Genomic DNA, 27,328 nt, shown 5'->3' with positions numbered 1-27,328 from the left:
GACCTGGCACAGCCAAATAAATAAATTAAATAAATATTTTAAAAATCTTTAAAAAATTGAAAAAAGCAAAGTACAGAACAGTGGGTAGGATTTGCTAGTAGTTGTATACAGAAGGTCAGGATAGGCTAGGTTATGCTGCAGTAACAAACAATCCCCAAATTTCAGTGACTTAAAGCAACAAAAGTTAACTTCTCAGGTACACCTTGTGTCCAGTGCAGGTTGTTGGGAAGTTGGGAGGCTCCACTAGGAGTAGTCACTCAGGGACCCAGGACACTAGAGACTCCCTGTCAATCTGCGCTTCTGCAATGTCAGGCAGTAAAAGGAAATGTGGGGAATCATATGATGGCCCTTAAAGCTTGCATCTGAAAGTGACACAAGTCACTTCTGCTCACATTTCATTGGTTAAGGCAACCACATGGCCACAACTAAGTTGAGAAGGGTGTGGAGGTCCGACACTACTGTGGGAGATTGTATTTTCCAAAGATGAATGTAGCAATACACTCCCATCCCACAGGCATTTCTGCAGTGTGACCTTGCCACTCACACAGGAAGAGGTGGGCTCTCATTTCCCTGTCCTTACTTCTGGCCTGGCTTTAGTGACTCTCGTCATCAGTAGAATATGGTGGAAGTGATACACATGAGATCTGAGGCCAGGTCACAAAAGGCCATGGAGCCTGGGTTTCTTGCAATGCTTGTTCTCTCAGGATGTTCCTTCAGGCTCATCAGCTGTGCTGTGATGTGATAAGCCCACACTGAATAGATTGTTCACGTGTAGATTGGTCATTGCTCTGCTATGGTTGACAGTTCCAGCTGAGCCCAGCCTTCCAGTTGTCCCACCTAGAGCACAAGACAGTTGAGCAAAGAAGCCCCTGGGTGATTCCAGCTCCCGGGCATTCCCATCGGCCCCAGCTGAGGCCCCTGGCATTGTGGTGCAGACAGCCATCCCTGCTGTGTCCTGTCTGAATTCCCAACCCGCAAAATCCATCAGCCTAATAAGTTCGTGTTTTATGCCACTAAGTTGTGAGTGGTTTGCTACAGAGAAATAGATTCTGGAATAACGACTATCCGCCTGGAAGGAGAATAGAATTGGAAATATTTAGTGAACAACACTAACTCCCACAGATGAATCTGCTTCTGTACGCATGGACCCCCCTCTGGAAGGCCACATGAGGTATGGGAACATTGGTTGCCTATAGGAAGGGGGAGTTAAGTGGCTGGGGACAGGGCTGGAGGGGGGCTTTTCATCTTATACCCTTTGTTTCGGTTTTTTGTTTTGTTTTGTTTTTTAAATGATTTGTATTTATTTATTTATTTTTATTTTTGGCTGTGTCAGGTCTTTGTTGTCACATGCGGGATCTTTTTTCTTTGTGGTGCGTGGGCTTCTCTCTAGTTGTGGCGTGCGGGCTCCAGGGCAGGTGGGCTCTGTAGTTGTGGCGCGCGTGCTCTCTAGTTGAGGTGCAAGGGCTCAGTAGCCCCGCAGCATGTGGGATCTTAGTTCCCTGACCAGGGATCGAACCTGCGTCCCCTGCATTGGCAGGCAGATTCTTTACCATTGGACCACCAGGTAAGTCCCCTTATAGGCTTTTGGACTTTAATCTTGTATCATGTGACTCTATTGCTTATTTTAGAAACAATCAACCGGGTCCTGTCACTCTCCTGCTCAGAACCCCCCGGTGGCTTCCTGGGGTGGGCAGCCTCTAAGATGACCCCAATGATCCCCCCTCCTGATATTCACCCCCTGATGTGATCCCCTTTCCTCAAGCATGGATTGGACCTAATGACTTACTTCTAGTGAAAAGAATGCAGCCAAAGTGTTGAAATGTCACTTCATAGATCAGGTTACTAAAAGGCTGTGGTTTCTGTTTTAGGTGCTTTCTCACCCCCTTGCTGGCTCACCCTCAAGGAAGTTGCTCTATGCAGAGGTCTACATGGCCAGAACTGAGGTCTCTGGCCAACAGTCAAGAAGGACCTGAGGCCAACAGCCTTGTGAATGAACTTGGAAGTGGACCTTACCCCAGTCGCACTATCTTTGAAGTGCAATAAAATGAGGTATGCCTGTAAATGTTTGTAGTTTAAGCCGCTAAATTTGGGAGCAATTTGTCATCTCTTATTAGCTGTAGTAGGTAATTAACTTCCCATTACACTTAAAAATAAAACCCAAACTCTTCCCCTTGGCCTACCAGGGCCCAACTCGATCTGGGCCTGTGTAGCTCTCCAACAGTATTTCATACGCCTCTCCCTCTTGTCACACTGTGGAGCTGCACTGTCCAGTACAGTAGCCACTGGCCACGTGTGGCTATTTAAATTAAAATTAAAATTAAATAAAATAAAAATTCAGTTCCTCAGTCATACTAGCCACTTTTCAAGTGCTTAATAGCCACATGTGACTAATGGCTACTGTATTGGAAAACACAGGTAGAGAATATTTCCATCATTGCCGAAGTTCTGACAGGCAGCACTGGTCTGGAGGAAGGAGTGGCTTCCATTTGTACAAATGTTCCATGGTGGTGGCCTGAATGACTGGGATAAAAATGGTGCCACCGAGTGAGAGGAATGAAGGATGATGGGCTGGTTACCTTCTGACCCCCTAAACTTGTCTTTGAATAGGCAGTTCTGCCACCTCTTGAAATGTACGCCCCCAAGTCTCTGCTACAGAGGAGTGGAGTCTGTGTGTGTCTGTGGATCCAGGAACCTGTGAGCAGGTACTTGATGGTTTCTCCCTTCTCATCCCACAGACTGACACCCCAGGTATGGAAAGACAGAAACCAGGGTGAGGAGATGGTGCCTTTCTGCTCTGATCCAAAGCAGTTGATGGAAGGGACCCAGATGTTCAGGGGGAACTGGGCACGCATGTAGAAATTGCTGAGGCGGGGGGGTGTCCACATGGGAAAGTTTCTTTGTAAACTCCTATAGACTGAGCCCCAACCATATGCCAGGCTCTGCCCTTTCACATGCATTCCCATTCAAGCATCTCTACAAGCCTGCCAGATGGTGTGACTGCCATCCCCTCCCTAAAGAGGCGTGGCCTCTTTAGGTTCAGAAAAACTTAGCCCCTGACCCATGGTCACACCAGCGGTTGGTAGTGATTTGAGGTTTTGGTAGTGATTTGAGGTTCAAGACGGGATTTGAAGGTTTCCTGATTGAAGTTCGTTGCTGTTTTTTTCCCTCCAGTCCCTGCTTCTAAGGTCATTGTTTTCCTATTCTTTAAGCTACTGACTTACAGAGCTGATCACTAGCGGTTTTGTTTTGTTTTAGGAACTTCCTGGTAACGATGCATGAATTCTTGCTTGCATCAGTTAGGACTTTTGGTTGCAACTAAAACCGGCTTAAGTAAAAAAACGGAATTTATTGGTTTAAGTAACTGAAAAGTATAGGTGGTGGTTCTGATTTCAAGTGTCATTGCATCCCAGGTCTCAAATGGTGTCACTCAAAATTTGTCTTTCCCATATTCTGACTTGGCTTTTAAAGTGTTGTGTTTATTCTCAGGCAGTTTCTGAGATGCTAAACACGGCCGCCAGCAGCTTCAAGGTCACTTCCTACCAACATGGCAACTTTTTTAGAAAGAGAAATCCTCTATCTTGATTCCAGCAAAAATCCCGGGGTTGCCTCTCATTGGTTTGATTTGGGTCAGGTGTTCATTTTGAACCAGTCACTGAGGACAGAAAGAGGCAGGGTTTTTTTTTTTTCATTGTGAAAAAGTCTCTTTATTTTAAGAAAAAAATTTAGTTAACAAAAAATTTAACAAGTTTCATTTAGCAAAATACACCCAAAAGGAAATCACAATACAAAGAAAGTTTTAAGTCAAGTCCTCGCCAATTCCTACAGTATTAGCAATGTGTTTCAATTTCCAAAACTAACTCTTAAAAAGCTTAAACTTAACCTAAAAGATTTTAAATGAAAATAAACTAGAATAACAAATATGAGAAATGTTCCTCTTTGAATAAGGGATCTAGCACCCTGAGTTTTCCTTAAGAGGCAGTGTTCTAATTGACCAGGTCTGGATCACATGCCCACTCCACCCTCAGCTGAGGGATGGGGTAATCTTTCTTATATCCACTTGATGGAAGGGGGAATGGGCCCCTCCCCAAAGGAACATTGAGAGCTCTTACTAGATAAAGGGAGAATGAATGCTAAAGAAGGGAAATGACAGATGTCCACCAGAGGTTCTCAAATTATGTTCCGCCTCTGTATATACCTTTAATTTTACGGAAGTCAAAGAAAGAGGCAGTGGGAATGGAGAGAAGTGGAGGGACTTGAGAAATATGTGGGCAGTGTAATGAACAGAACTTGGAGGCTGGTTAGACTTGAGGGATAAGGGAGAGTGAAAGGCCTTGGCTGCAAGCAACAGAACATGGCTCTAGCTACTTAAACAAAAGGGAATTTACTTTATGGGAATGCCCTCAGCGGTTCACAGCATCAACTAGAAGGAACAGGCTTGGAAATAAGAAGGAATTAAGGGCCACTAGAGGATAAGGAAGCAGGAATTACAGCAGACACTTTGGTTGTTTACCTAATATCCAATACCACTCCCCTTCCTCTTTTGCAGAGTCCCAATTCTGTTTCTGTGGCTATTTTACCTCACAGCCTGACTTGGCTCCAGGGTTGATTGGACTAAGACAGGAGATCCCCTTACCCTTGCCAGAGATTGGTTTAGGAGTGTCTGGTAACCCAGTTGTGGCCATTGAGCCATGAGGGGAGGTCTTCTTGGGATTTGCGGGGGAGGAAGGTTTCCTCATTTCTAAGAAAGATCTACTGGAAGGGAAGGTTCCTCTTCACTGGAGTTTAGACGTGATTCTTGGAGCTGTGGCAGCCATCTTGTGACCATGAGGGAATCAGCCTGAAAGTATACACACCGAGGACCATAGTAAACAAAAAGAAGAAGGAACATGGGTTCTTGATGACATTGTTAAACCACTGAAAGCACTGTTCCTGGAGCCCCTCCACTCTAGATCTCTTATGATACGAAATGATGCATTTGAATTTCCTTGCTACTTAAGCTTGGCTTTTGGAAGGCATCCTGACTTATGCCATGTAGCAGGGACAATCTGGTCGGGGCACAGTTGGTGCAATGGCAGACTTCCAACCCCAGCTCTTTTCACCATCCTTGGGTGGCCTGTTCAGGATTCAGAGTCCTGGGAGAGAGTGCCCATTGACCACGTTTAGGCCCCTCTGACTATGTTAATACAGGGGGAGAGGGTGATCTGGTCCATTAGGCTTCCAGAGTGGGAGGTGATCACTAGAAATTTCCCTTCCCCCACACAATGGGGGAGGGGTGACCCCAAATAGAAACTGGGAGACTAGAGGAAGAGGAAGGGGGAATAGATGTTGAACATCCAAATACCCATGAATGTCCATCTCCAGTCCCAACAGACTGGATGCCTCATCTCACATTCCCTGCAAAGCACCCTGTGCTCATCACATTCTTCATTTGACATGCTACATTCAGGTTTCTGTGAAGTTGTAGTACTCACTCTGCCTGGAAGCTGTTCTCTCCCTTTCCCACCTACAAAGCCCTATTCATTGTGAAGACCTGTTTAAAAGGCCCCTTCCAGGCTTCCCTGGTGGCGCAGTGGTTAAGAATATGCCTGCCAGTGCAGGGGACACGGGTTCAAGCCCTGGTCCGGGAAGATCCCACATGCCGTGGAGCAACTAGGCCCATGCACCACAGCTACTGAGCCTGTGCTCTGGAGCCCGCGAGCCACAACTACTGAGCCCGCAAGTCACAACTACTGAAGCCCGTGCACCTAGAGCCCCTGCTCCGCAGCAAGAGAAGCCACCACAACAAGAAGCCCATGCACCATAACGAAGAGTAACCCCCACTCATCGCAACTAGAGAAAGCCCACGCGCAGCAACAAAGAGCTAACACAGCCAAAGATAAATGAATAAATTTGAAAATACTATATAAAAAAAAAGAACTGACGAAGATGCTTTCATTTTAATGATCTCATCTATACAGCTCACAGTTTCACTTTCATCACAGTCTTTTTTAAAATATTTATTTATTTATTTGGCTGCACTGGGTCTTAGTTGTGGCACACAGGATCTTCACTGCGGCGTGTAGGATCTTTTTTTTTTTTTTAAGTTGCAGCATGCAGGATCTTTTAGTTGTGGCATGTGGGATCTAGTTTCCTGACCAGGGATCGAACCTGGGTCCCCTGCACTGGGGGTGTGGAGTCTTAACCACTGGACCACCAGGGAGGTCCCTTACCATGGCCCTCATCATAGTCTTAATAGCTGTCCCATCAACTTTTTTTGTTTAATCAGTTTTTAAATTTTTTTTTTTTTTTTGGTACACGGGCCTCTCGCTGTTGTGGCCTCTCCCGTTGCAGAGCACAGGCTCTGGATGTGCAGGCTCAGCGGCCATGGCTCACGGGCCTAGCCGCTCCATGGCATGTGGGATCTTCCCGGACCGGGGCACGAACCCGTGTCCCCTGCATTGGCAGGCGGACTCTCAACCACTGCGCCACCAGGGAAGCCCAAATCAGTTTTTAAATTAAAAAAATTTCTTTTTTAGCTGTGTCAGGTCTTAGTGACGGCATGCGGGATATTTCCTCGCAGCGAGCAGGCTATTCGTTGCAGTGTGAAGGCTTCTCTCTAGTGGTGGCGTGTGGGTTTTCACTCTCTAGTTGTGGCATGCAGGCTCCAGGGTGTGTGGGCTCTGTAGTTTGCAGCACGCAGGCTCTCTAGTTGAGGCGCGCGAGCTTCAGTAGTTGTGGCGCACAGGCTTAGTTGCCCCACGGCATGTGGGATCTTAGTTCCCCGACCAGGGGTCGAACCAGTGCCCCCTGCATTGCAAGGCGGATTCTTTACCACTGGACCACCAGGGAAGTCCCAATAGCTGTCACATCAACTTTTGAAAACAATTGTTGAAGTGGTGCCTCTACTCCTGCCGACCTGTTGCTGTGTTTCTGTTCCAGGAAGTCTTCCATGGCCTACCTCTCTTCCAGCAGAATTAAGGAATCGCTGCATTCTGTCTTCACTTCATTTCTCACAAATTACTTTGTATCAGTCAGGACTTCTTTGAAAGCGATGGAAGTCCATTCAAATTGGTTTTAATTGGTGAATGTAACTGAGAATTCTTGAGGGTATCTCTAGTTTTAGGATCCAGGTTCGCAAATAAAAGAATCAGTAATCATTTTATCTGTATTAGTTATCAAATGCTGGGTAACAAATCATCCTAAAATTTATGGCCTAAAACAACAAAAATCAATTAGGATTTTCTCAAATTCAGAGGTTCAAGAATTCAGGAGCAGCTTAGCGGGATGGTCTGGCTTGAGGTCTCTAATGAGGTTGCAGGCCAGATGGTCGGGGCTGCAGTATCCATATCAAAAGTGGTTCATTCACATGGCTGTCCAGTTCGTGCTGGCTGTTGGCAGGAGGCTTTACTTTCTTCCCTCATGGGCCTCTCTGCAGGGCTGCTTAAGTGTCCTCACAGCATGGCAGCTGGCCTCCCCCGGAGTGAGCGATCCATGAGACCAAGGCAAAAATTGCAAGGCCTTTTATGATCTGGGCTTGGAAGTCAAACACAATCATTTCTGCTGTATTCTATTGGACACACAGAACAGCTCTGAATCAGTTTTAGAAGAGACTATTCAAGGTCATGAATCCCAGGAGGTGAGGATCAATGGGGACCATCTAGGAGGTTGCCTCCTACAGCATTCCTCCATCCTTCCTTCCCTGTTTGCTCTGCTATTCCTATATGTGTGCTTCATTCTCAGGTAGGCCTTCCCCAGGCAGTGACAGAGATGGCCATCAACATCTCCAGGCTTGCATTCTTAGGGACCCCAGTGGGAAGAAAGTACCTTTATCATAAAAGTTCTGGTGAAAGTCCCAAGGCTGACTCTGATTGGCCAAACTTGCGTATAGCTTATCCCTGAACCAATCACTGTGGTCTAGAGATACCATGCTCTGATTGGCCAGACCTAGGCCACACCCCCAGCACTAGAACTGAGGGTAGAGTGGGCAGCACTAGAGACTCATGGAGTGGATGAAGGAGGAGTGGTTCCCAAAGGAAAAATCAGGGTGTCCTTACTGAACCAAGGTGGATGGTTGTTGGGCAGGAAAAATAATACATGCCCAACCTATCTCCCTCCTTTGTGCTCCAGTTGCATATTTTAGCACCCCTTGGTTTAGTATTTTTAGTATTTTTTCCATGGGATAATTTACTTTCTTTGTAGGTAGAACGCTAAGATGGCCCCCAAGTTCCCTGGTGTAAACATACCTTCTCCCAGTCATTTAATCAAACACTAATCTAGATGCTTCTGTAGAAGAATGCTGCAAATGTAAGTAAGGTCCCAAATCAGTTGACCTTAAGACAGGGAGATGCTGCTTAGTGGGCCTGACCTAATCAGATGCGCCCTTAAAAGTGACAGGGTTCTTCCTGGCAAAAGAAATTCAAAGGGTAAGAGAGTCAACTTGGGGGAGATTCTCTGTTGCTGGCTTGGAAGATCGAAGGGTCTCTATGGCAAGAAATGCAGGTAGCTTCTAGCAGCTGAGGGCAGCCCTTGGCTTGCAAAGCAAAAGGGACCTCAGTCCTACAAACACAAGGAACTGAATTCTGCCAATGATCTGAATGACCTTGGAAGGGAATTTCCCCCAGAGCCTCCAGAAAACTTAGCCTTGATCTCAGTTTTGTGAGACCCTGAGCAGAAAACTGAGTCACGCAGTGCTGGACTTCTGACCCACAGATTTATGAAGTAATTAATGGGTATTATTTTAAGCTGCAAAGTTTGTGGTTAATTTTAGGCAGCAATAGAAAATGAATATACTTCTCCATGGACTCTAAGATTCCTAAAGTAGGGAGCTTCTCTTGGATCTCCTTAAACTCCTCATCCCCAATAGGACCCAAAACAAAGATGGTCCCTCTTCCTGCTTCCAGTTCCACTATCTGGGAAAGAGAGGAGGAGCCCCACTCCTTATTATGCTACTCACACCCACCAGCTCCCAACTTTCCCATCCTTGGGGGCCCACCAAGGAAACTCTCTGCTTGGCTTTCCATAAACAGCCCAGGAGGGCAGCTCGACCAATCTCTGCTTCCCAGGCCTCAGGGACCTTTGACCAGTTCTATTTTTTAAAAAAAGTATTATTTATTTATTTATTTTTGGCTGTGTTGGGTCTTCGTTGCTGCGCACAGGCTTTCTCTAGTTGTGGCGAGCGGGGGCTACTCTTCGTTGTGGTGCGTGGGCTTCTCATTGTGGTGGCTTCTCTTGTTGTGGAGCATGGGCTCTAGGCATGCAGACTTCAGTAGTTGTGGCATGTGGGCTCCAGTAGTTGTGGCTCGCAGGCTCTAGAGCGCAGGCTCAGTAGTTGTGGCGCACAGGCTTAGTTGCTCCGCAGCATGTGGGATCTTCCTGGATCAGGGCTCGAACCCCTGTCCTCTGCATTGGCAGGCAGATTCTCAACCACTGCGCCACCTGGGAAGCCCGACCAGTTCTATTGATCTGGACTCCTGGACAAGTGGTTGGACCAACAGACAGACCCCATGAGGGCTCTGCTGCTCCTGGGGGTCCTGCTGGTGAGCCTGGAGTCAGCGGTTTTGGTGAAGGCTGTGGGAACCAGGAGGGTTGTACTGGGATGGCCCTGGGGGGTCCCTATCACAGCCTTGGCCTCTGCCCATGACCTTTTAGTCTAGGTGATTGGAAGGCCTGTTTGGAAAGACTAGGCAAGCCTATAAGGCCAAAGTAGAGGAGAGAAAGACAGACAGTGCTGGTGGATATGAGGACATGGCCTGCATTACTGGGGGAGGGGGACCTTGAGGAGACAATGAGAGGAGGAAGGAGGGGGTCCAGGCCTTCTGAGGAAATCTCTGCATTTCTGGACTGTGAAAGGAAGCTGTGGACTAGCATGGGATCGGGGCAGGCAACGACTTTCTGGGAAAATTCCCGGCTTTCTTCTCTCTCCCATAGACTCCACCTTGGAAAGCCCCCAAGCAGCATAAGTTCATAGAGAGTGAGCACACAGTGGGTAAGTAGCCTGGGTCCACCTCCTGAGAGACCCTTGAACAGGGATGAGTATGGCAGGGAGTGTGCAGATTGTTAGTCTCTGGCCCTTGGGGTGAGGGGAAGGATCCTGGGCACTCTTCACTCTCATCCCCAGAGTTGTCTGGCTGGCATTCAGACCTGAGAGCCTACTATATGCCAGGTCTTGTGTGCATGGGTGCCGGGGATCCAGAGTGATAGTGAACTATGTGCTCCTTGAGGGCAAGGCTGGGGCTGTATCTGAGTGTCTGGTTCAGTACCTGCCAGTCTTCCTTGGTTTCCCCAGCCTCCCCCTTCCTTTCCTCTCCTCAATACATCTCGCAGGCATCAGTCATGCCACACAGAGGCCAGGGCCCTTGACAGACAAGGAAGGATCAAGAGCAGGGCTCTGGAGCCCAAATGCCTCTGAATCCCAGCTTCATCACTTATGTGCTGGATGGCTCTACACCAATGACTTGACTTCTCCAAGCTTAAATCCCCACCTGTAAAACGAGGCTGGTAATGGTAAAACTCTTAGGGTTGTGGAGAAGGAGAAATGAGTCATTAATCCCAGTGAGGCGCTCAGCCCACAGTTTGGTACATGGTAAATGCTTAAAATATATTGGCTTTTATTATCAAGCTCCCTTTTAGATGGTAGATATCTGCCATCTTCCCCCTGCCATAGCTCCCCATTGCCTGTATTCTTCCAGGCACTAAATATTTACCTAGAATTGTAAACTAGATTGAGCCTGCCCTGGCAAGCCTGCCCTGATGGGATCAGGCCCAGCCCCTTAGCATGACACTGAGGCAATCCTGAGTACCTCACCTCCTCTCCTCAGCACTCCACACCTAGCCAAACTGCTCTCCTCCCTCTAGCCTGACTCAACCTAGCTGCTCTGCCCTTGCCTAATCACCTACTTAGGGTCCTACTCTTCCGTGTCCATTCCATTTGCATCTTAAAGGTCCGTCTCAGACCCCTCTCTCTTCCCTTAATGTCCTGTCCCTGATTTGGCCCTCAGCACAAGCGTCATTGGGCCTCTAATAACAAAATAGCAGCTAATGTACTATGTGCCAGACTCTGTGTAAGTGTTTTATAGACACAATCTCATTTAAGTTTCACAACACTCCTCTGAAATAGAGTCAATTCTCATTATTCGTGGTAGTCATGTTCTATAAAGTCACCATGAACACTGAATTAGCAAAAACTGAACCATTGCTCCTAGAGGAAATATAGGGTTAGGTTTCTGTTAGCTCTGGTCACAACATTTTCATCAACATATAACCTTGTTTTATGTGTGATTCTGTTTAAAGACACCTTACTTAATATATATTGTTGATTCATTGATATTGAATTCATGGCCAGCAGCACTATAGCTCATGCCTGGACAAAGCTTATCTAACCCACAAGTGTTCTACATAATGTACATCACAGCCCTTTTGCACTTCGGAACACTGGACAGCACTTCAGCACTCTATTTGGGGGCCATTTTCAACAGCAAAATCATGTATCAAAAGCACAAAATTTGAGGGCTTCCCTGGTGGCGCAGTGGTTGGGAGTCCGCCTGCCGATGCAGGGGACACGGGTTCGTGCCCCGGTCCAGGAAGATCCCACATGCTGTGGAGCGGCTGGGCCCGTGAGCCATGGCTGCTGAGCCTGCGCGTCTGCGGCCTGTGCTCCACAATGGGAGAAGCCACAACAGTGAGAGGCCCGCGTACCGCAAAAAAAAAAAAAAAGCACAAAGTTTGAAAAGGATGGCACTAAATAGAGCATGAAAAGTACACTTGTTGAGAAGTAAGAAGAACTACAGTCCTGCAGCCTGTGGAACAAAAACCACATTCAGAGAAAGATAGATAAGATGAAAAGGCAGAGGGCTATGCACCAGATGAAGGAACAAGACAAACCCCCAGAAGAACAACTAAGTGAAGTGGAGATAGGCAACCTTCCAGAAAAAGAATTCAGGATAATGATAGTGAAGATGATCAAGGACCTCGGAAAAAGAATAGAGGCAAAAATTGAGAAGATGCAAGAAATGTTTAATAAAGATCTAGAAGAATTAAAGAACAAACAGAGATGAACAATACAATAACTGAAATGAAAAATACACTAGAAGGAATCAATACCAGAATAAGTGAGGCAAAAGAACAAATAAGTTACCTGGAAGACAGAACGGTGGAATTCACTGCTGCGGAACAGAATAAAGAAAAAGAATGACAAGAAATGAAGACAGCCTAAGAGACCTCTGGGACAACATTAAACGCAACAACATTCACTTTATAGGGGTCCCAGAAGGAGAAGAGAGAGAGAAAGGACCCAAGAAAATATTTGAAGAGATTATAGTCAAAAAATTCCCTAACATGGGAAAGTAAATAGCCACCCAAGTCCAGGGAGGGCAGAGAGTCCCATACAGGATAAACCCAAGGAGAAACACACCAATACACATAGTAATCAAATTGGCAAAAATTAAAGACAAAGAAAAATTATTGAAAGCAGCAAGGGAAAAACGACAAATAACATACAAGGGAACTCCCATAAAGTTAACAGCTGATTTCTCAGCAGAAATTCTACAAGCCAGAAGGGAGTGGCATGACATATTTAAAGTGATGAAAGGGAAGAACCTACAACCATGATTACTCTACCTGGCAAGGATCTCATTCAGATTCGTTGGAGAAATCAAAAGCTTTACAGACAAGCAAAAGCTAAGAGAATTCAGCACCACCAAACCAGCTGTACAACAAATGCTAAAGGAACTTCTGTAAGTGGGAAACACAAGAGAAGAAAAGGACCTACAAAAACAAACCCCAAACAATTAAGAAAGTGGTAATAGGAACATACATATCAATAATTACCTTAAACGTGAATGGATTAAATGCTCCAACCAAAAGACACAGGATTGCTGAACGGATACAAAAACAAGACCCATATATATGCTGTCTACAAGAGACCCACGTCAGACCTAGGGACACATACAGACTGAAAGTGAGGGGATGGAAAAAGATATTCCATGCAAATGGAAATCAAAAGAAAGCTGGAGTAGCAATACTCATATCAGATAAAATAGACTTTAAAATGAAGAATGTTACAAGAGACAAGGAAGGACACTACATAATGATCAAGGGATCAATCTAAGAAGAAGATATAACAATTATAAATATATATGCACCCAACATAGGAGCACCTCAATACATAAGGCAACTGCTAACAGCTATAAAAGAGGAAATCGACAGTAACACAACAATAGTGGGGGACTTTTAACACCTCACTTATACCAGTGGACAGATCATCCAAACGGCAAATTAATAAGGAAACACAAGCTTTAAATGACACAATAGACCAGAGAGATTTAATTGATATTTATAGGACATTCCATCCAAAAACAGCAGATTACACTTTCTTCTCAAGTGCGCACAGAACATTCTCCAGGATAGATCACATCTTGGGTCACAAATCAAGCCTCAGTAAATTTCAGAAAATTGAAATCATATCAAGCATCTTTTCTGACCACAACGTTATGAAATTAGAAATCAATTACAGGGAAAAAAATGTAAAAAACACAAACACATGGAGTCTAAACAGTACGTTACTAAACAACCAAGAGATCACTGAAGAAATCTAAGAGGAAATCAAAAAATACCTAGAGACAAATGACAATGAAAACACGATGATCCAAAACCTATGGGATGTAGCAAAAGCAGTTCTAAGAGGGAAGTTTATAGCAATACAATCCTACCTCAAGAAACAACAGACATCTCAAATAAACAATCTAACCTTACACCTAAAGGAACTAGAGAAAGAAGAACAAACAAAACCCAAAGTTAGTAGAAGGAAAGAAATCATAAAGATCAGAGCAGAAATAAATGAAATAGAAACAAAGAAAACAATAGCAAAGATCAATAAAACTAAAAGCTGGTTTTTTTGAGAAGATAAACAAAATTGATAAACCATTAGCCAGAGTCATCAAGAAAAAGAAGCAGAGGACCGAAATCAATAAAATTAGAAATGAAAAAGAAGTTACAACAGACACCGCAGAAATACAAAGCATCCTAAGAGACTACTGTGCCAATGAAAGCAACTCTGTGCAACTCTATGCCAATAAAATGGACAACCTGGAAGAAATGGACAAATTCTTAGAAAGGTATAGCCTTTCAAGACTGAACCAGGAAGAAATAGAAAATATGAACAGACTAATCACAAATAATGAAATTGAAACTGTGATTAAAAATCTTCCAGCAAACAAAAGTCCAGGACCAGATGGCTTCACAGGTGAGTTCTATCAAACATTTAGAGAAGAGCTAACACCCATCCTTCTCAAACTCTTCCAAACAATTGCAGAGAAAGGAACACTCCCAAACTAATTCTATGAGGCCACCATCACCCTCATACCAAAACCAGACAAAGACACTACAAAAAAAGAAAATTACAGACCAATATCACTCATGAATATAGATGCAAAAATCCTCAACAAAATACTAGCAAACAGAACCCAACAACACATTAAAAGGATCATACACAATGATCAAGTGGGATTTATCCCAGGGATGCAAGGATTCTTCAATATACACAAGTCAATCAGTGTGATACACCATATTAACAAACTGAAGAAGAAAAACCATATGATCATCTCAATAGATGCAGAAAAAGCTTTTGACAAAATTCAACACCCATTTATGATAAAAACTCTCCAGAAAGTGCACATAGAGGGAACCTACCTCAACATAATAAGGCCATATATGACAAACCCACAGCAAACATCATTCTCAATGGTGAAAAACTGAAAGATCAGGAACAAGCAAGGGCAAGGATGTCTACTCTCACCACTATTACAACATAGTTTTGGAAGTCCTAGCCACGTCAGTCAGAGAAGAAAAAGAAATAAAAGGAATACAAATTGGAAAAGAAGAAGTAAAACTGTCATGCAGATGACATGATACTATATACATAGAGAATCCTAAAGATGCCACCAGAAAACTACTAGAGCTAATCAATGAATTTGATAAAGTTGCAGGATATAAAATTAAGGCACAGAAATCTCTTGCATTCCTATACACTAATGATGAAAAATCTGAAAGAGAAATTAAGGAAACACTTCCATTTACCATTGCAACAAAAAGAATAAAATACCTAGGAATAAACCTACCTAGGGAGACAAAAGACCTGTATGCAGAAAACTATAAGCAACTGATGAAAGAAATTAAAGATGATACAAACAGATGGAGAGATATACAATGTTCTTGCATTGGAAGAATCAATATTGTGAAAATGACTATACTACCCAAAGCAATCTACAGTTTCGATGCAATCCCTATCAAATTACCAATGGCATTTTTTACAGAACTAGAACAAAAAATCTTGAAATTTGTTTGGAGACAAAAAAGACCCCGAATAGCCAAAGCAGTCTTGAGGGAAAAAAAACGGAGCTGGAGGAATCAGCCTCCCTGACTTCAGACTATACTACAAAGCTACAGTAATCAAGACAATATGGTACTGGCACAAAAACAGAAATATAGATCAATGGAACAGGATAGAAAGCCCAGAGATAAACCCACGCACATATGGTCACCGTATATTTGACAATGGAGGCAAGGATATACAATGGAGAAAAGACAGTCTCTTCAGTAAGTGGTGCTGGGAAAACTGGACAGCTACATGTAAAAGAATGAAATTAGAACATTACCTAACACCATCACAAAAATAAACTCAAAATGGATTAGAGACCTAAATGTAAGACTGGACACTATAAAACTCTTAGAGGAAAACATAGGAAGAACACTCTTTGACATAAATCACAGCAATATCCTTTTTGATCCACCTCCTAGGGTAATGGAAATAAAAACGAAAATAAACAAATGGGACGTAATGAAACTTAAAAGCTTTTGCACAGCAAAGGAAACTACAAACAAGATGAAAAGACAACCCTCAGAATGGGAGAAAATATTTGCAAATGAATCAACGGACAAAGGATTAATCTCCAAAATATATAGACAGCTCATGGAGCTCAATATTAAAAAAACAAACAACCCAATCCAAAAATGGGCAGAAGACCTAAATAGACATCTCTCCAAAGAAGACATACAGATGGCCAAGAAGCACATGAAAAGCTGCTCAACATCACTAATTATTAGAGAAATGCAAATCAAAACTACAGTGAGGTATCACCTCACACCAGTTAGAATGGGCATCATCAGAAAATCTACAAACAACAAATGCTGGAGAGGGTGTGGAGAAAAGGGAACCCTCTTGCACTGTTGGTGGGAATGTAAATTGATACAGCCACTATGGAGAACAGTATGGAGTTTCCTTAACAAACTAAAAATAGAATTACCATATGACCCAGCAATCCCACTACTGGGCATATACCCAGAGGAAACCATAATTCAAAAAGACATATGCACCCCAGTGTTCATTGCAGCACTATTTACAATAGCCAGGACATGGAAGCAATGTAAATGCCCATCGACAGACGAATGGATAATGATGTGATACATATAAACAATGGAATATTACTCAGCCATAAAAAAGGAATGAAATTGGGTCATTTGTTGAGACGTGGATGGATCTAGAGTCTGTCATACAGAGTGAAGTAAGTCAGAAAGAGAAAAACAAATATCATATATTAACGCATATATGGAACCTAGAAAAATGGTACAGATGAACCAGTTTGCAGGGCAGAAATTGAGACACAGATGTAGAGAACAAACGTATGGACAACAAGGGGGGAAAGTGGCAGGGGTGGTGTGGTGTGATGCATTGGGAGATTGGGATTGACATATATACACTAATATGTATAAAATGGATGAGTTATGAGAACCTGCTGTATAAAAAAATAAATAAAATTTAAAAATTAAAAAAAAAAGACACTTGTTTACAGTAGGAGTTGAAACAAGATGCAGAGCATCACCTTGTTTGACCTCAGCTGGGAATGTGCACTTCAGGTGACTCAAATTTTTCACCGCTCTGTGCATGTCCACAAATAACAGTGAAAGCCCCTTGAGTATTGGTTTGGGGTTACAGATAAATTTTAGCAAGAAGTGCAGATAAGCAAATATAGAATCTGAATGAGGCTCAATTGTACTATTTTTAAAAATTACAATAGCAATATTTTTATTGTAAAAACTTTATAAATTACGGAAATAGAAAAGAAGGAAAAGTCACCCATAATCCACTATCTTCCAAAAACCACTGTTACAAATTTTGGAGATTTCTTTCTAGATTTATTTTTTATGCATATGTAAATATATTTTTACAAAAATAGGACCATACTGACATGCTGGGTTTTTAAAAAAATAAATAAATAAATTTATTTATTTATTTATTTTTGTCGGAGTTGGGTCTTTGTTGCTGTGCGTGGGGTTTATCACTAGTTGCCGCGAGTGGAGGCTACTCTTCCTTGTGGTGCGCAGGCTTCTCATTGCGGTGGCTTCTCTTGTTGCAGAGCACGGGCTCTAGGCATGCGTGCTTCAGTAGTTGTGGCTCACGGGCTGTAGAGCGCAGGCTCAGTAGTTGTGGCGCACAGGCTTAGCTTCTCTGCGGCATGTGGGATCTTCCCGGACCAGGGCTTGAACCCGTGTCCCGGGCATTGGCAGGTGGATTCCTATCCACTGCGCCACCAGGGAATCCCCGTCTCAACCATTTTTAAGTGTACAGTTCAGTGATATTAAGTACACTCGTATTGTTGTGCAATCATTACCACCATCTATCTCCAGAATTCTTTGCATCTTGCAAAACTGAAACCCTTCATCTGTACTATGTATGATTTTTGCCATTTTTAACAGATGAGAAAACTAAGGCTCAGAGTGGTCAAGTGACTTCAACATTCAACAAGTATTTATTAAGTGCCTACTTTGTAGCAAGCACTCTTCTAGGCCTGGAGGCTGCAGATTTGTCTAAAGTCACGCAGTTAGTAGTTGGTGGAGTCAGGAGTCCACCAACTGACTCCAGAAACCCAACTCTTAAGCAGGATGTGGTCTTGAAGGCACAATGATCTTTTCAAAGGTCTATCCTTTTTCCAACCAGACTCTGAGGGGTGGTACCTGGGCAATGGGGCACGGGGAAAGTCATTAAGGAGTGTGTTACCCCTGCAGTTCTCACAGTCACCGGGGAGCCCTGCCACTTCCCCTTCCAGTACCACTGGCAGCTGTATCACAAATTTATTCACAGAGGCTGGTCTGGCCCCGACCCTGGTAAGACTACCCTGGAAGGGTTGGAGCAGGGGTCTGGGGGGGGTGGACTCTGCCCATCCTTCTGTCCAAGGAACCCTGCTTGGAGAGAAGGGGCTGTGATAGGGAACGGCAGCCCAGCCTCTTGGGCAGAGCTAGGAAGCTTCATCTCTTTCTTTCTTTCTTTTTTTATTTATTGAAGTATAGTTGATTTACAATATTGTGTTGGTTTCAGGTGTACAGCAAAATGATTCAGTTATATATATATATATATTTTTCAGATTATTTTCCATTATAAGTTATTACAAGATATTGAATATAGTTCCCTGTATTATACAGTAAATCCTTGTTGCTTATCTATTTTATGTATAGTAGTGTGTATCTGTTAATCTCATATTCCTAATTTATCAGCCCCACCCCCGTTTTGCCCTTTGGTAATTGTAAGTTTGTTTTCTATGTCTGTAAGTCTGTTTCTATTTTGTATATAGATTCATTTGTGTTATTGTTTAGATTCCACATATAAATGCTATCACATAATATTTGTCTTTCTCCATCTGACTTACTTCACTTAGTATGGTATTCCCTAGGTCCACCCATGTTACTGAAAATGGCAATATTTCATTCTTTTTTAATGGCTGAATAATATTCCATTGTGTATATACCACATCTTCTTAAACCAATCATCCACTGATGGGCACTTGGGTCACTTCCATGTCTTAAGCCTTATCTCTGTCTACAGGTGTGCTACCACCCCCAACTTCAAGAAGGATCAGCGATGTGGGCATACTGCCTGGAGCCAAAGAAAGTGAAAGGTGCCACACAACCTTTGGCGTGGCACAGGGCCCTCTCCCCGACCCTAGCTACTCTCCTGGGTATCATCAGATCTAAAACATATGGGACTCTGGGCCCACCTATCTCCTTCCCTCCCAGAGGGAGAAGTTCTAAGAGGGGGTAGCCCCATTTTTCAGGTGGGTAAACTAAGGCTTGGAAATTTGGAGGGCCAAGGTCAAAAGACAAGCAGGTTTGGGTAGGGACTTGGCCCCATCTGTTTGATTCAGGCTCCCCACTCTTTCTCCCCCTGTGTTCATCTCTCAGATCACTGCAGCAAACACAAACCCTGCCAGAAAGGAGGGACCTGTGTGAACATGCCAAATGGCCCACACTGCATCTGTCCAGATCACTTCACTGGGAAGCACTGCCAGAGAGGTAAGGAGATGCTGAGGCCAGGGGAGGGGCTGCTGGGGAACAGGGGCAGCCACGGGCCTACTGAAGAGGTCCTGTGGATTCCCAGAGATTTGGCATGGTCCCACACTCTCCTGAGACTACCCTACCCCTTTGTCCCCAGAGAAGTGCTTTGAGCCCCAGCTTCTTTGGTTCTTCCAGGAGAATGAAATATGGCACAGGCTTGAGCTGGCAGGTGTAGCCAAGTGCCAGTGCAATGGTCCGAATGCCCAGTGCAAGCCACTGGCCAGCCAGGGTGAGTAGATCGGTGGGGAGCTGGCCAGGGAGGAGGGCAGAAGGTGGGAAAGAAAGGCTGGCAGGAGGTCAGGTGGTGTGCCAGCGTAAGAGGGAGCTCTCTGGGTGGGGGGGGGGGCGGGGGTCTTTGAGCCTAGGGGTGACTCAACATGCTCCTTCTCCCAGTCTGCCGTACCAACCCATGTCTCAATGGGGGCAGCTGCCTACAGGCGGAGGGCCACCGCCTGTGCAGTTGCCCCACGGGCTACGCTGGACGCTTGTGCGAAGTGGGTGAGTTAGGGTGTCTGGGAAGCAGAAGCCCCGCCCCCACGTGGGAAGGGCTTGCAGAGAGGGAGGAGGGAGAGTGGAGAAGTGGGTGAGAGAGCGGCAGGACACCGTTCCATACCCTAGCTGTAGGGAGCCTTCTCTTTCCCCAGACCACAAGGCGAACTGCTACGGCGTGGCCCGGACTAAGCTCTGGGGTGCACCCTGTCAGCCGTGGGCCTTCGAGGCCACCTACTGGAATGTGACCGCAGAGCAAGCGCTGAACGGGAGACTGGGCGACCACGCCTTCTGCCGGTGCGCGGGTGGGGCAGGGCTGGGCGTCTCTTTCCGCCCCAGGGCCCTCTAGGGCTTCTCAACCACCCCCACCCCGTGGTTGCAGGAACCAGGACAACGACACCCGCCCATGGTACTTTGTTTGGAGGGGCGACCGACTAAGCTGGAATTATTGCCGCCTGGCACGGTGCCAGGCCCCAGCCCCGGCGGCGCCCCAAATCCCTCCTCCGGTCCGGATCTCATCTGGGCACCAGTACTTCCCTTTGCCCTCGCTTTCGGCTTTGCAGAAACCTCAGTCCACGACCCAGACCCCGCTTCGACCCCTGACCTCAGGTTGTTGGGAAAAGTTAAGAATCCGAGCAGAGAAAGCACGGGACGAGCTACATTCCAAGATCGTGGGTCTCCCGGCCCTCAGCCTGGGCTTCTCCCTCAGGCTGGTGGTGCTCGCCGCCCGAGCAGCGGACTCCCCTGCCCAGCGCGGGCCCGGCGGGCTGTGGACGGTGGCTCCACAAACGGCTGTCCTCGCTGAGCCGCGTCGTCGGGGGACTGGTGGCGCTCCCCGGGGCGCACCCCTACATCGCCGCGCTGTAGCAGGGCCAAAATTTCTGCACCGGCAGCCTCATCGCCCCCTGTTGGGTGCTGACCGCGGCTCACTGCCTGCAGAACCGGCAAGTGCCTGAGCGCTCAGCTCCCGGCCCTGGATCCCTAGCTCTTCTCTCCTGTGCCCAGCTTCTGCGCGACACCTGAACACGTGCGCTACCTCTACGCGTCCCCTACCTCTACGCGTCCCCGCCCACCTTTCCCCTTTCTCCCTTTCAGAGCTCCCCAGGAGGAAGCTGAAACCCAAGAAGGGGCTCGGAAAGAGGGGGGTCCCTCAGGATGCCTGTGGCCGGCTCTGAGCACGCTTCCTTTTCCCGACCCTGCCCCCAGACCTGCGCCAGAGGAGCTGACAGTGGTGCTCGGCCAGGACCGCCATAACCAGAGCTATGAGCAGTGCCAGACGCTGGCCGTGCGCGCCTACCCCCTGCACGAAGCCTTCTCGCGTTATCACCTACCAGCACGACCTGGGTGCGTGGGGGCGCCCCAGCGGGGATCAGGGGAAAGGGTGGGCGGGGCTCGAAGTCCTAGCGTCCCGGTCTCATGCTCCTCCCCGCTTGGGTTAGCTCTGGTGCGCCTGCAGGAGAGCGCTGAAGGCTGCTGCGCGCACCCGTCGCCTTTCGTTCAGCCAGTGTGCCTGCCGAGTAGCGCCGCCCTCCCGGCCGAATCCGAAGCCGCGCTCTGCGAAGTGGCCGGCTGGGGTCACCAGTTAGAAGGTAGGCAGAACCGCTAGGGGCGGGAGGGAAACCTCTGGCCACCGGGGTAGGCAAGAGAAGGCCGCAGGTTTGGTACCGCCAGGGACAGGTGGGGCCGACCTGGTGGGTTGTGAGGACGTGCAGGGCCCTTGTCTCTGCAGTCTGCTTCTCCAAGAGCTTGGTATTCACTGCTGGGGGGCGTCCCCAAATCTGAGGCGTATCGGGAGAATCGCACTTTCTCTTGATTCCCTCTGGGCACAGAGCTGCAAGGGCTACTAGGACGCTGGCCCGCGCTGGAGCAGTAGGTGGGCTGGATGGGGACCAAGGTTTTGAGACACTGGATGGGAAGTGGGGGTGGGGTTCCGAAGCAGTCCTGCTTCCTCCTGGTTCATTCACATAACCGCTCCTCTCTGGCCTCAGTTTTCTCGTCTATGAAATAGTGTTAAAGGCAACTCACTCTCTCTTGGGCTTGTTGCGAGGGAGGCAGGAGATTAGCGGGTTTGGAAGAGCCTGGCGCAGCCAGGTCCATGGCCTGGGCGGAGAGGAGTTGGGAGGGGTGTGAGGAAGGCGCTCTCGGTTCGCAGGGTCAGGGTAATATTCCAGCTTCCTGCAGTAGACTCAGGTGCCGCTCATCCGCCCGGAGCGCTGCTCCGCCCCCGACGTGCACGGAGCCGCCTTCATCCCCCGGCATGCTCTGCGCTGGCTTCCTCGAGGGTGGCACTGACGCGTGCCAGGTGAGCCCTTGGACCCACTTGGTGCCCTCCTCCAACCCGGTCAAGGGCAGACCCCAAGCCAAGGGCGCTGAGCCGCGTGTCCCCCGACCCAGGGTAACTCCAGGGGCCCTCTGGTGTGTGAGGATGAGACCGCAGGGCGCCAGCTCATCCTGCGAGGCATCGTCAGCTGGGGTTCAGGTTGCGGCGACCACCCCATGCCAGGTGTATACACCGACGTGGCCAACTACCTAGCCTGGATCCGGGAGCACACCGCTTCCTGACCGCCCCGGGACTCGTCTTTCCCTCCTGGGCAATTCTGGAATGGAAGTGTGGCTGAGGCGTGATCATGGATAGCAAGGAATGTGTTCCATTCCCCCCAGCGCTGCCAGCCTGGCGCCAGGCATGGCATAGAAATCAGTAAAGTGCTTTTGAAGATGCTTGAAAGGCACAGCTCTTCAGGTGTCCCGTCGGGAAATGCCAAGATAGTATATCGGTGCTCAACTTCTCCACACCCCTTCAGAGAACAGAATCTATTGAGATCTGATGCGAGGTTTAGATTCATGTCCAGCTGACATTTACTAAGCCACACTGTGTACCAAACCTGTGCAAGGTGACTCCACATGTATGAAACTCATATTTTAAGTTTATAGAACAGTTCTCAACCTCGACTGTACATCAGAATCACCATGGGGAGCTTTTTGAACCTATGCCCGACATCCACCTCAGGCCAATTAAATCAATATTTCTAGGGAAGGGGGGTGGGTGGGTAGCCATTTGTTTTGTTTTGTTTTTCTACAAACAGAAAAAAGTGAAATGTTTATTTGGCAGAAAACTTTTGAAGTTAATAAAGAAATGACAATAACTGGTACACACATTAATTCAAAATATTTTTACTAAGCACCAAATAGAATAGTTCCTGAACTTTTCACTAAGAACCTCTTTCATTACTGAAAGAATGCCTAAAATGTAATCAATTTAGTTAGGTTTTTAATCAAGAAATCTAAAGCTGCCAATCAGAGCTTCTAATTGGTATGAGATGACCAGGTTAACAACCTTGAAATCAGATAATGTGATTAAAAACAACTTTTAAAAGCTTTGTTTAGGGCTTCCCTGGTGGCGCAGTGGTTGAGAGTCCACCTGCCGCTGCAGGGGACATGGGTTCATGCCCCGGTCCGGGAAGATCCCACATGCCGCGGAGCAGCTGGGCCCGTGAGCCATGGCCGCTGAGCCTGCGCGTCTGGAGCCTGTGCTCCGCACTGGGAGAGGCCACAGCAGCTAGAGGCCCGCATACCGCAAAAAAAAAAAAAAAAAGCTTTGTTTAACTATATACTCCGAATGAGGGAATTCGTTGCCTCCGGCTGTGTACCATACACACACATACACAAACAAAAATAAGTACTAAGTTATTACATATAAAAGATAATAAATGGTCCCTGCATATTCAGAGGGGAATAATGCCTACTTCTCATGAGGAACAAGGAGACAGATTACTAACTCCAGAGGGAGAACCAAGCAAGGCTGGCAGAAGAGACAAGAAGTCCCTGTGTCCTGTGGATACGACGGAGAGGGCCTTTGGAGGCTGCAGAGACCAGGTGGCGTCCAGGCCAGAGGGGAACTTGAGTGGATGTCAAGGCGGGTGGGGCAGGGCCTTCAAGGCTGGAGAAAAAGCGAGCCAAGACACCGAGTCACAGAATTACTGCCTGTTCAAGAGACAGTGCAGCACTTGGTGAGAGAGAAGGGGTGTAATCTAATGAGGGAATGTGAACAACAGAGAAAGGAAAGCCTCATCCAAGGAGACCAGGCACAATGCCGGTCTGTATTTCTCTACAGCAGACCAGGCACAATGCTGGTTTGTATTTCTCAACAGCGGTTCAACAGAGAATCTGAGGTGGCCTGTGCGGCTGGCAGAGGGTAAAATATCTTCCCAAACACCGAGTCTCCCATGCACCCTGCAGCCAACCTCCCACCTTGAGGCCCCAGTCCCCTGGAATCAACACCACCCATTAGCAAGAAATTCATTAATGGAAAAATCTGCTCCAAATAGCAGAACAAACAAACAAAACTCAAAACTCAGAGATGATCACAGCAAACTTTAACCCTCATACTTCACCTATGCCCCTATTGAGAGCAGGGTCCGCTCTGTTACTTAAACTGATTATTGTGGAGATGAATATCACTAGCATATCACTGCTCCTACCACCCCCAAAAGTAAATAACACTACACAAAATATAAACTTACCCCAAATAAAAGTCAACATTAACTTAAGGATACTACTGGATTCCTATAGCACTAGGTTACTGCAGTACAATAACAGTTAGTACGCTAACCTACGATATTATAATCCTCTTCCAACCTATTTACAAAATATCCTCATTCTGAGGTTCTGGAAGGGTTACATTGTTGCATTAGACTCCTCTTCTTGAGGCAGTTCAAAGTCTTGAAAAACAGCAAATTTACATATTTTTATATACTGCCACTGATGGGTAAATTATCATAAAAGGCCTACAACCGAAATCCTCATCCTTTGATATGCAGATCAGATCATACAAGCTTTTCCCCTCAGATCATACAGAGTCAAGTAAAACTGGAAACAGAGAGATTAACACTCATTCAAAAATAAAAATAATAACAAGCAGCAAAAAACAAAAACATAAAAAGGAATCTGTAAATGGCATCACACTAACAGTCTTAAACTTTGCTAAAGACAATATACTTGGTTTACCAAAGCAATAAGCATTTTATAAAGTACTCCAGAAATAACACTTATAAAAATAGGGGGAAAATTTTAGATGACAGCACAAAACTAAAATCATATTCTCTGGCAAAGAGTTCTCCCAAAATGGCATGTCTACAAGAAGTGATGTTTGGCAAAACTGTGTCTGGGCTGACTCAGCCACGAGCTCACGTTCAGGTGGCTTTTCCTCAGGTTTGCTTCATCGGTGAAGGGGTATTTGCAGATGCCTGCTTGAGGTAGGCCAGGGAACCCTGAGGGATGCTGGCTGGCTTTTTGTGCTGCCTGTTGATGTCCTCCAGCACCTGCTGCCAATGTCTCAGTTTTGTTAAGTGCTTCTGGACCAGAGCACCCTTCCGCTGTAATTCGTTCCTCAGTTCCGAGACATCCTCTTTGATAACTTGCTCTGGTTTCCGGACAGATAACTGCAATCTTTTTTGGAGGAAAAAACATTCTGTCTGTCTCACAATATCTAGAAATTTCTGGATACACTGATCAACACCAGTTCGAATTGCTTCCTGATCTGTACCATTGACATAATCCTGACTCACCAGAGAAGCAAAGCAGGCCTCGAACAATGACTCCTATTCGTCCACCAAGGTACTGTTAGAAGTTCTCAGAATGCCTGGTATGGCCTGAAGAAGCGAAGCCTAGCCCAAGAACCGCGGTGGGGGTGGCCCGGAGAACATGCCTCCCAGCGGAGCCGCCATTTCTAAAATGGCCTAGCCATTTGTTTTAAAACCTCCCCAGGTGATTCTTTCTGCAGCGGAGGTTGAGAACCATGGTTAGAAGTACTTAACATTAAATCAGTGGTGTGGACCCTTAAGGCTAATGCGTGGAAGACCCTCACCCCTGCCCCAACTGTCACTAGGGCAGCGAGTCTCAAAGTGTGGTTCCTGGACCAGCAGCAGCATCGCCAGGGAACTTGTTAGAAATGCGTATTCTCTGGCTGCATCCCATACTGCAGAATGAGGAACGCTGACTTGGGGCCCAGCAATCTGTTTATCAGCTTTCCAGGAGATTCTGATACTCCTAATGTTTGAGAACCACATCCTGGGAGTTGAATGGTTATCAGGCTGAGAGGTCAGGCAGTTTAGACATGGCACCTTTCTTTTTATTCTTAAACTCGTGTGCTGTGCTTGATGGGCCATTTAAGTGTTCGCTTGTTTGTTTTGAGAGTTATTTTGACTCGTGCGATTCCCTCCTTCAGGCTAACTTTATTTTTTTTTCTGCTTATCACACTTTTATTGTAGAAAATTTGAAAAATATAGGATAAAAGTACGAAGAAATGAAAATCACCTTTATCTTACCATCTAGAAATAACTGCCATTATCTACTAACGTTAGAACTTCATCAGGTGTAAGATATGAACGCCGCCCCACCCGCACCCCATTCTCCAGCGTAGGTATCCGTTCTGTGACCTTGCAGCCATCCCTACGTCACAACCCCGCCCCCCCGAATACGTCACAGTGACCCGGGCGTTCCAGGTGCGCGGCGCAGCAGGACAACCCTCGAAAGTGAGAGGCGAGGGACGCACTCTGAGCCGGAATGGGCGACTGGAAAGGCTACATCAGTGCGGTGCTGCGGGACCAGCGCATCGACGACGTAGCCATCGTGGGCCACTCGGACAATCGCTGCGTGTGGGCATCGCGGCCCGGTGGCCTGCTGGCGGCCATCTCACCGCAGGAGGTGGGTGTACTCACGGGGCCGGACCGGCGCACCTTCCTGCAGGCGGGCCTGAGTGTGGCGGGCCGCTGCTGCTTCGTCATCCGAGACCACCTGCTGGCCGAGGGCGATGGAGTGCTGGACGCGCGCACTAAGGGGAAGGACGGGCGCGCCATCTGCGTGGGCCACACGCCGCGTGCACTCCTCGTGCTCATGGGCCGGCGGGGCGTGCATGGGGGCATTCTCAACAAGACGATGCACGAGCTGATCCATGGGCTGCGCTCGCTGGGCACCTAGCAGGACAGCCAGACAGCGCCAAAATAAAGTCTGACCTGGGCATGGCAGACTCACCCTCCGGTCGTGAGGGGGACGGGGAGGGTTGCAGATGCGGAAAGTACTTTACTAGAAGATCCTTGCAGAAAGGGTATCTGGTGAGGTTGGTATTATGAGTCCAGAGGCTTCCCAGCCTCCTGAGCCCTACATCAGGCCCTCCCATGGGTGCCCTGCCTGTGGCCTAACTCCCTAGGCCAGAGTCCAAGGGCCTTGGTGCCTTCTCAGGGTCCTAAGGATGGCCAACCCGAGGAGGGAGTTCTCAAACCCTCTAACTCAGGCCTGAGCATCCTTTCCCACAAAACTTTCCACAGATCTGTGTGGGACATACTGCAAAGGAAGTCCCGTCCCCACCCTCCCACAACACTCACTAAGTTGGAGGCCAGGGTACTTCTCACCCCCTCCACATAGCAAGAGGAAGCACTAGTGAGGGTTGTGAGTGGGTTATGGTGGGGCTGGTAGCCTGGAGAGC

The 27,328-nt window shown here is 46.9% G+C and overlaps 2 protein-coding genes and 1 pseudogene across 4 annotated transcripts; 2 read left to right on the top strand and 1 right to left on the bottom strand.

Moving 5' to 3' along the window:
- The first annotated feature begins 3 nt into the window (after positions 1 to 3).
- Positions 4 to 20,595, top strand: F12 (coagulation factor XII). Of its 2 annotated transcripts, XM_029215588.1 has the most exons (10): positions 4 to 1,171; positions 1,869 to 2,049; positions 2,608 to 2,702; positions 9,391 to 9,515; positions 9,907 to 9,964; positions 18,851 to 19,317; positions 19,457 to 19,588; positions 19,753 to 19,857; positions 20,004 to 20,145; positions 20,412 to 20,595. In XM_029215588.1, the coding sequence occupies exons 6-10, from the start codon at positions 19,257 to 19,259 to the stop codon at positions 20,449 to 20,451; spliced, it is 480 nt and encodes a 159-aa protein (XP_029071421.1). In that variant the 5' UTR covers positions 4 to 1,171; positions 1,869 to 2,049; positions 2,608 to 2,702; positions 9,391 to 9,515; positions 9,907 to 9,964; positions 18,851 to 19,256; the 3' UTR covers positions 20,452 to 20,595. The 2 variants fall into 2 exon arrangements, with proteins under 2 accessions (XP_029071421.1, XP_029071420.1); XM_029215587.1 differs by lacking the exon at positions 20,412 to 20,595 and having other exon boundaries at positions 20,004 to 20,342.
- A 572-nt stretch (positions 20,596 to 21,167) lies between these two features.
- On the top strand, positions 21,168 to 26,876 carry PFN3 (profilin 3). Of its 2 annotated transcripts, XM_029215589.1 has the most exons (3): positions 21,168 to 21,192; positions 21,288 to 21,437; positions 26,290 to 26,876. In XM_029215589.1, exon 3 carries the CDS (start codon positions 26,410 to 26,412, stop codon positions 26,821 to 26,823), a length of 414 nt encoding a protein of 137 aa, XP_029071422.1. In that variant the 5' UTR covers positions 21,168 to 21,192; positions 21,288 to 21,437; positions 26,290 to 26,409; the 3' UTR covers positions 26,824 to 26,876. The 2 variants fall into 2 exon arrangements, with proteins under 2 accessions (XP_029071422.1, XP_029071423.1); XM_029215590.1 differs by lacking the exons at positions 21,168 to 21,192; positions 21,288 to 21,437 and adding an exon at positions 22,101 to 22,150.
- LOC114892175 lies at positions 24,979 to 25,571 on the bottom strand (annotated as a pseudogene).
- Positions 26,877 to 27,328: the final 452 nt, after the last annotated feature.

Source organism: Monodon monoceros, unplaced genomic scaffold (assembly GCF_005190385.1).
Source record: "Monodon monoceros isolate NGI ecotype Baffin Bay Population unplaced genomic scaffold, NGI_Narwhal_1 Super_Scaffold_12, whole genome shotgun sequence".
NCBI lineage: Eukaryota > Metazoa > Chordata > Mammalia > Artiodactyla > Monodontidae > Monodon > Monodon monoceros.
The sequence above is the reverse complement of the archived record's forward strand: the minus strand, read 5'-3'. Positions and strand labels throughout refer to the sequence as shown.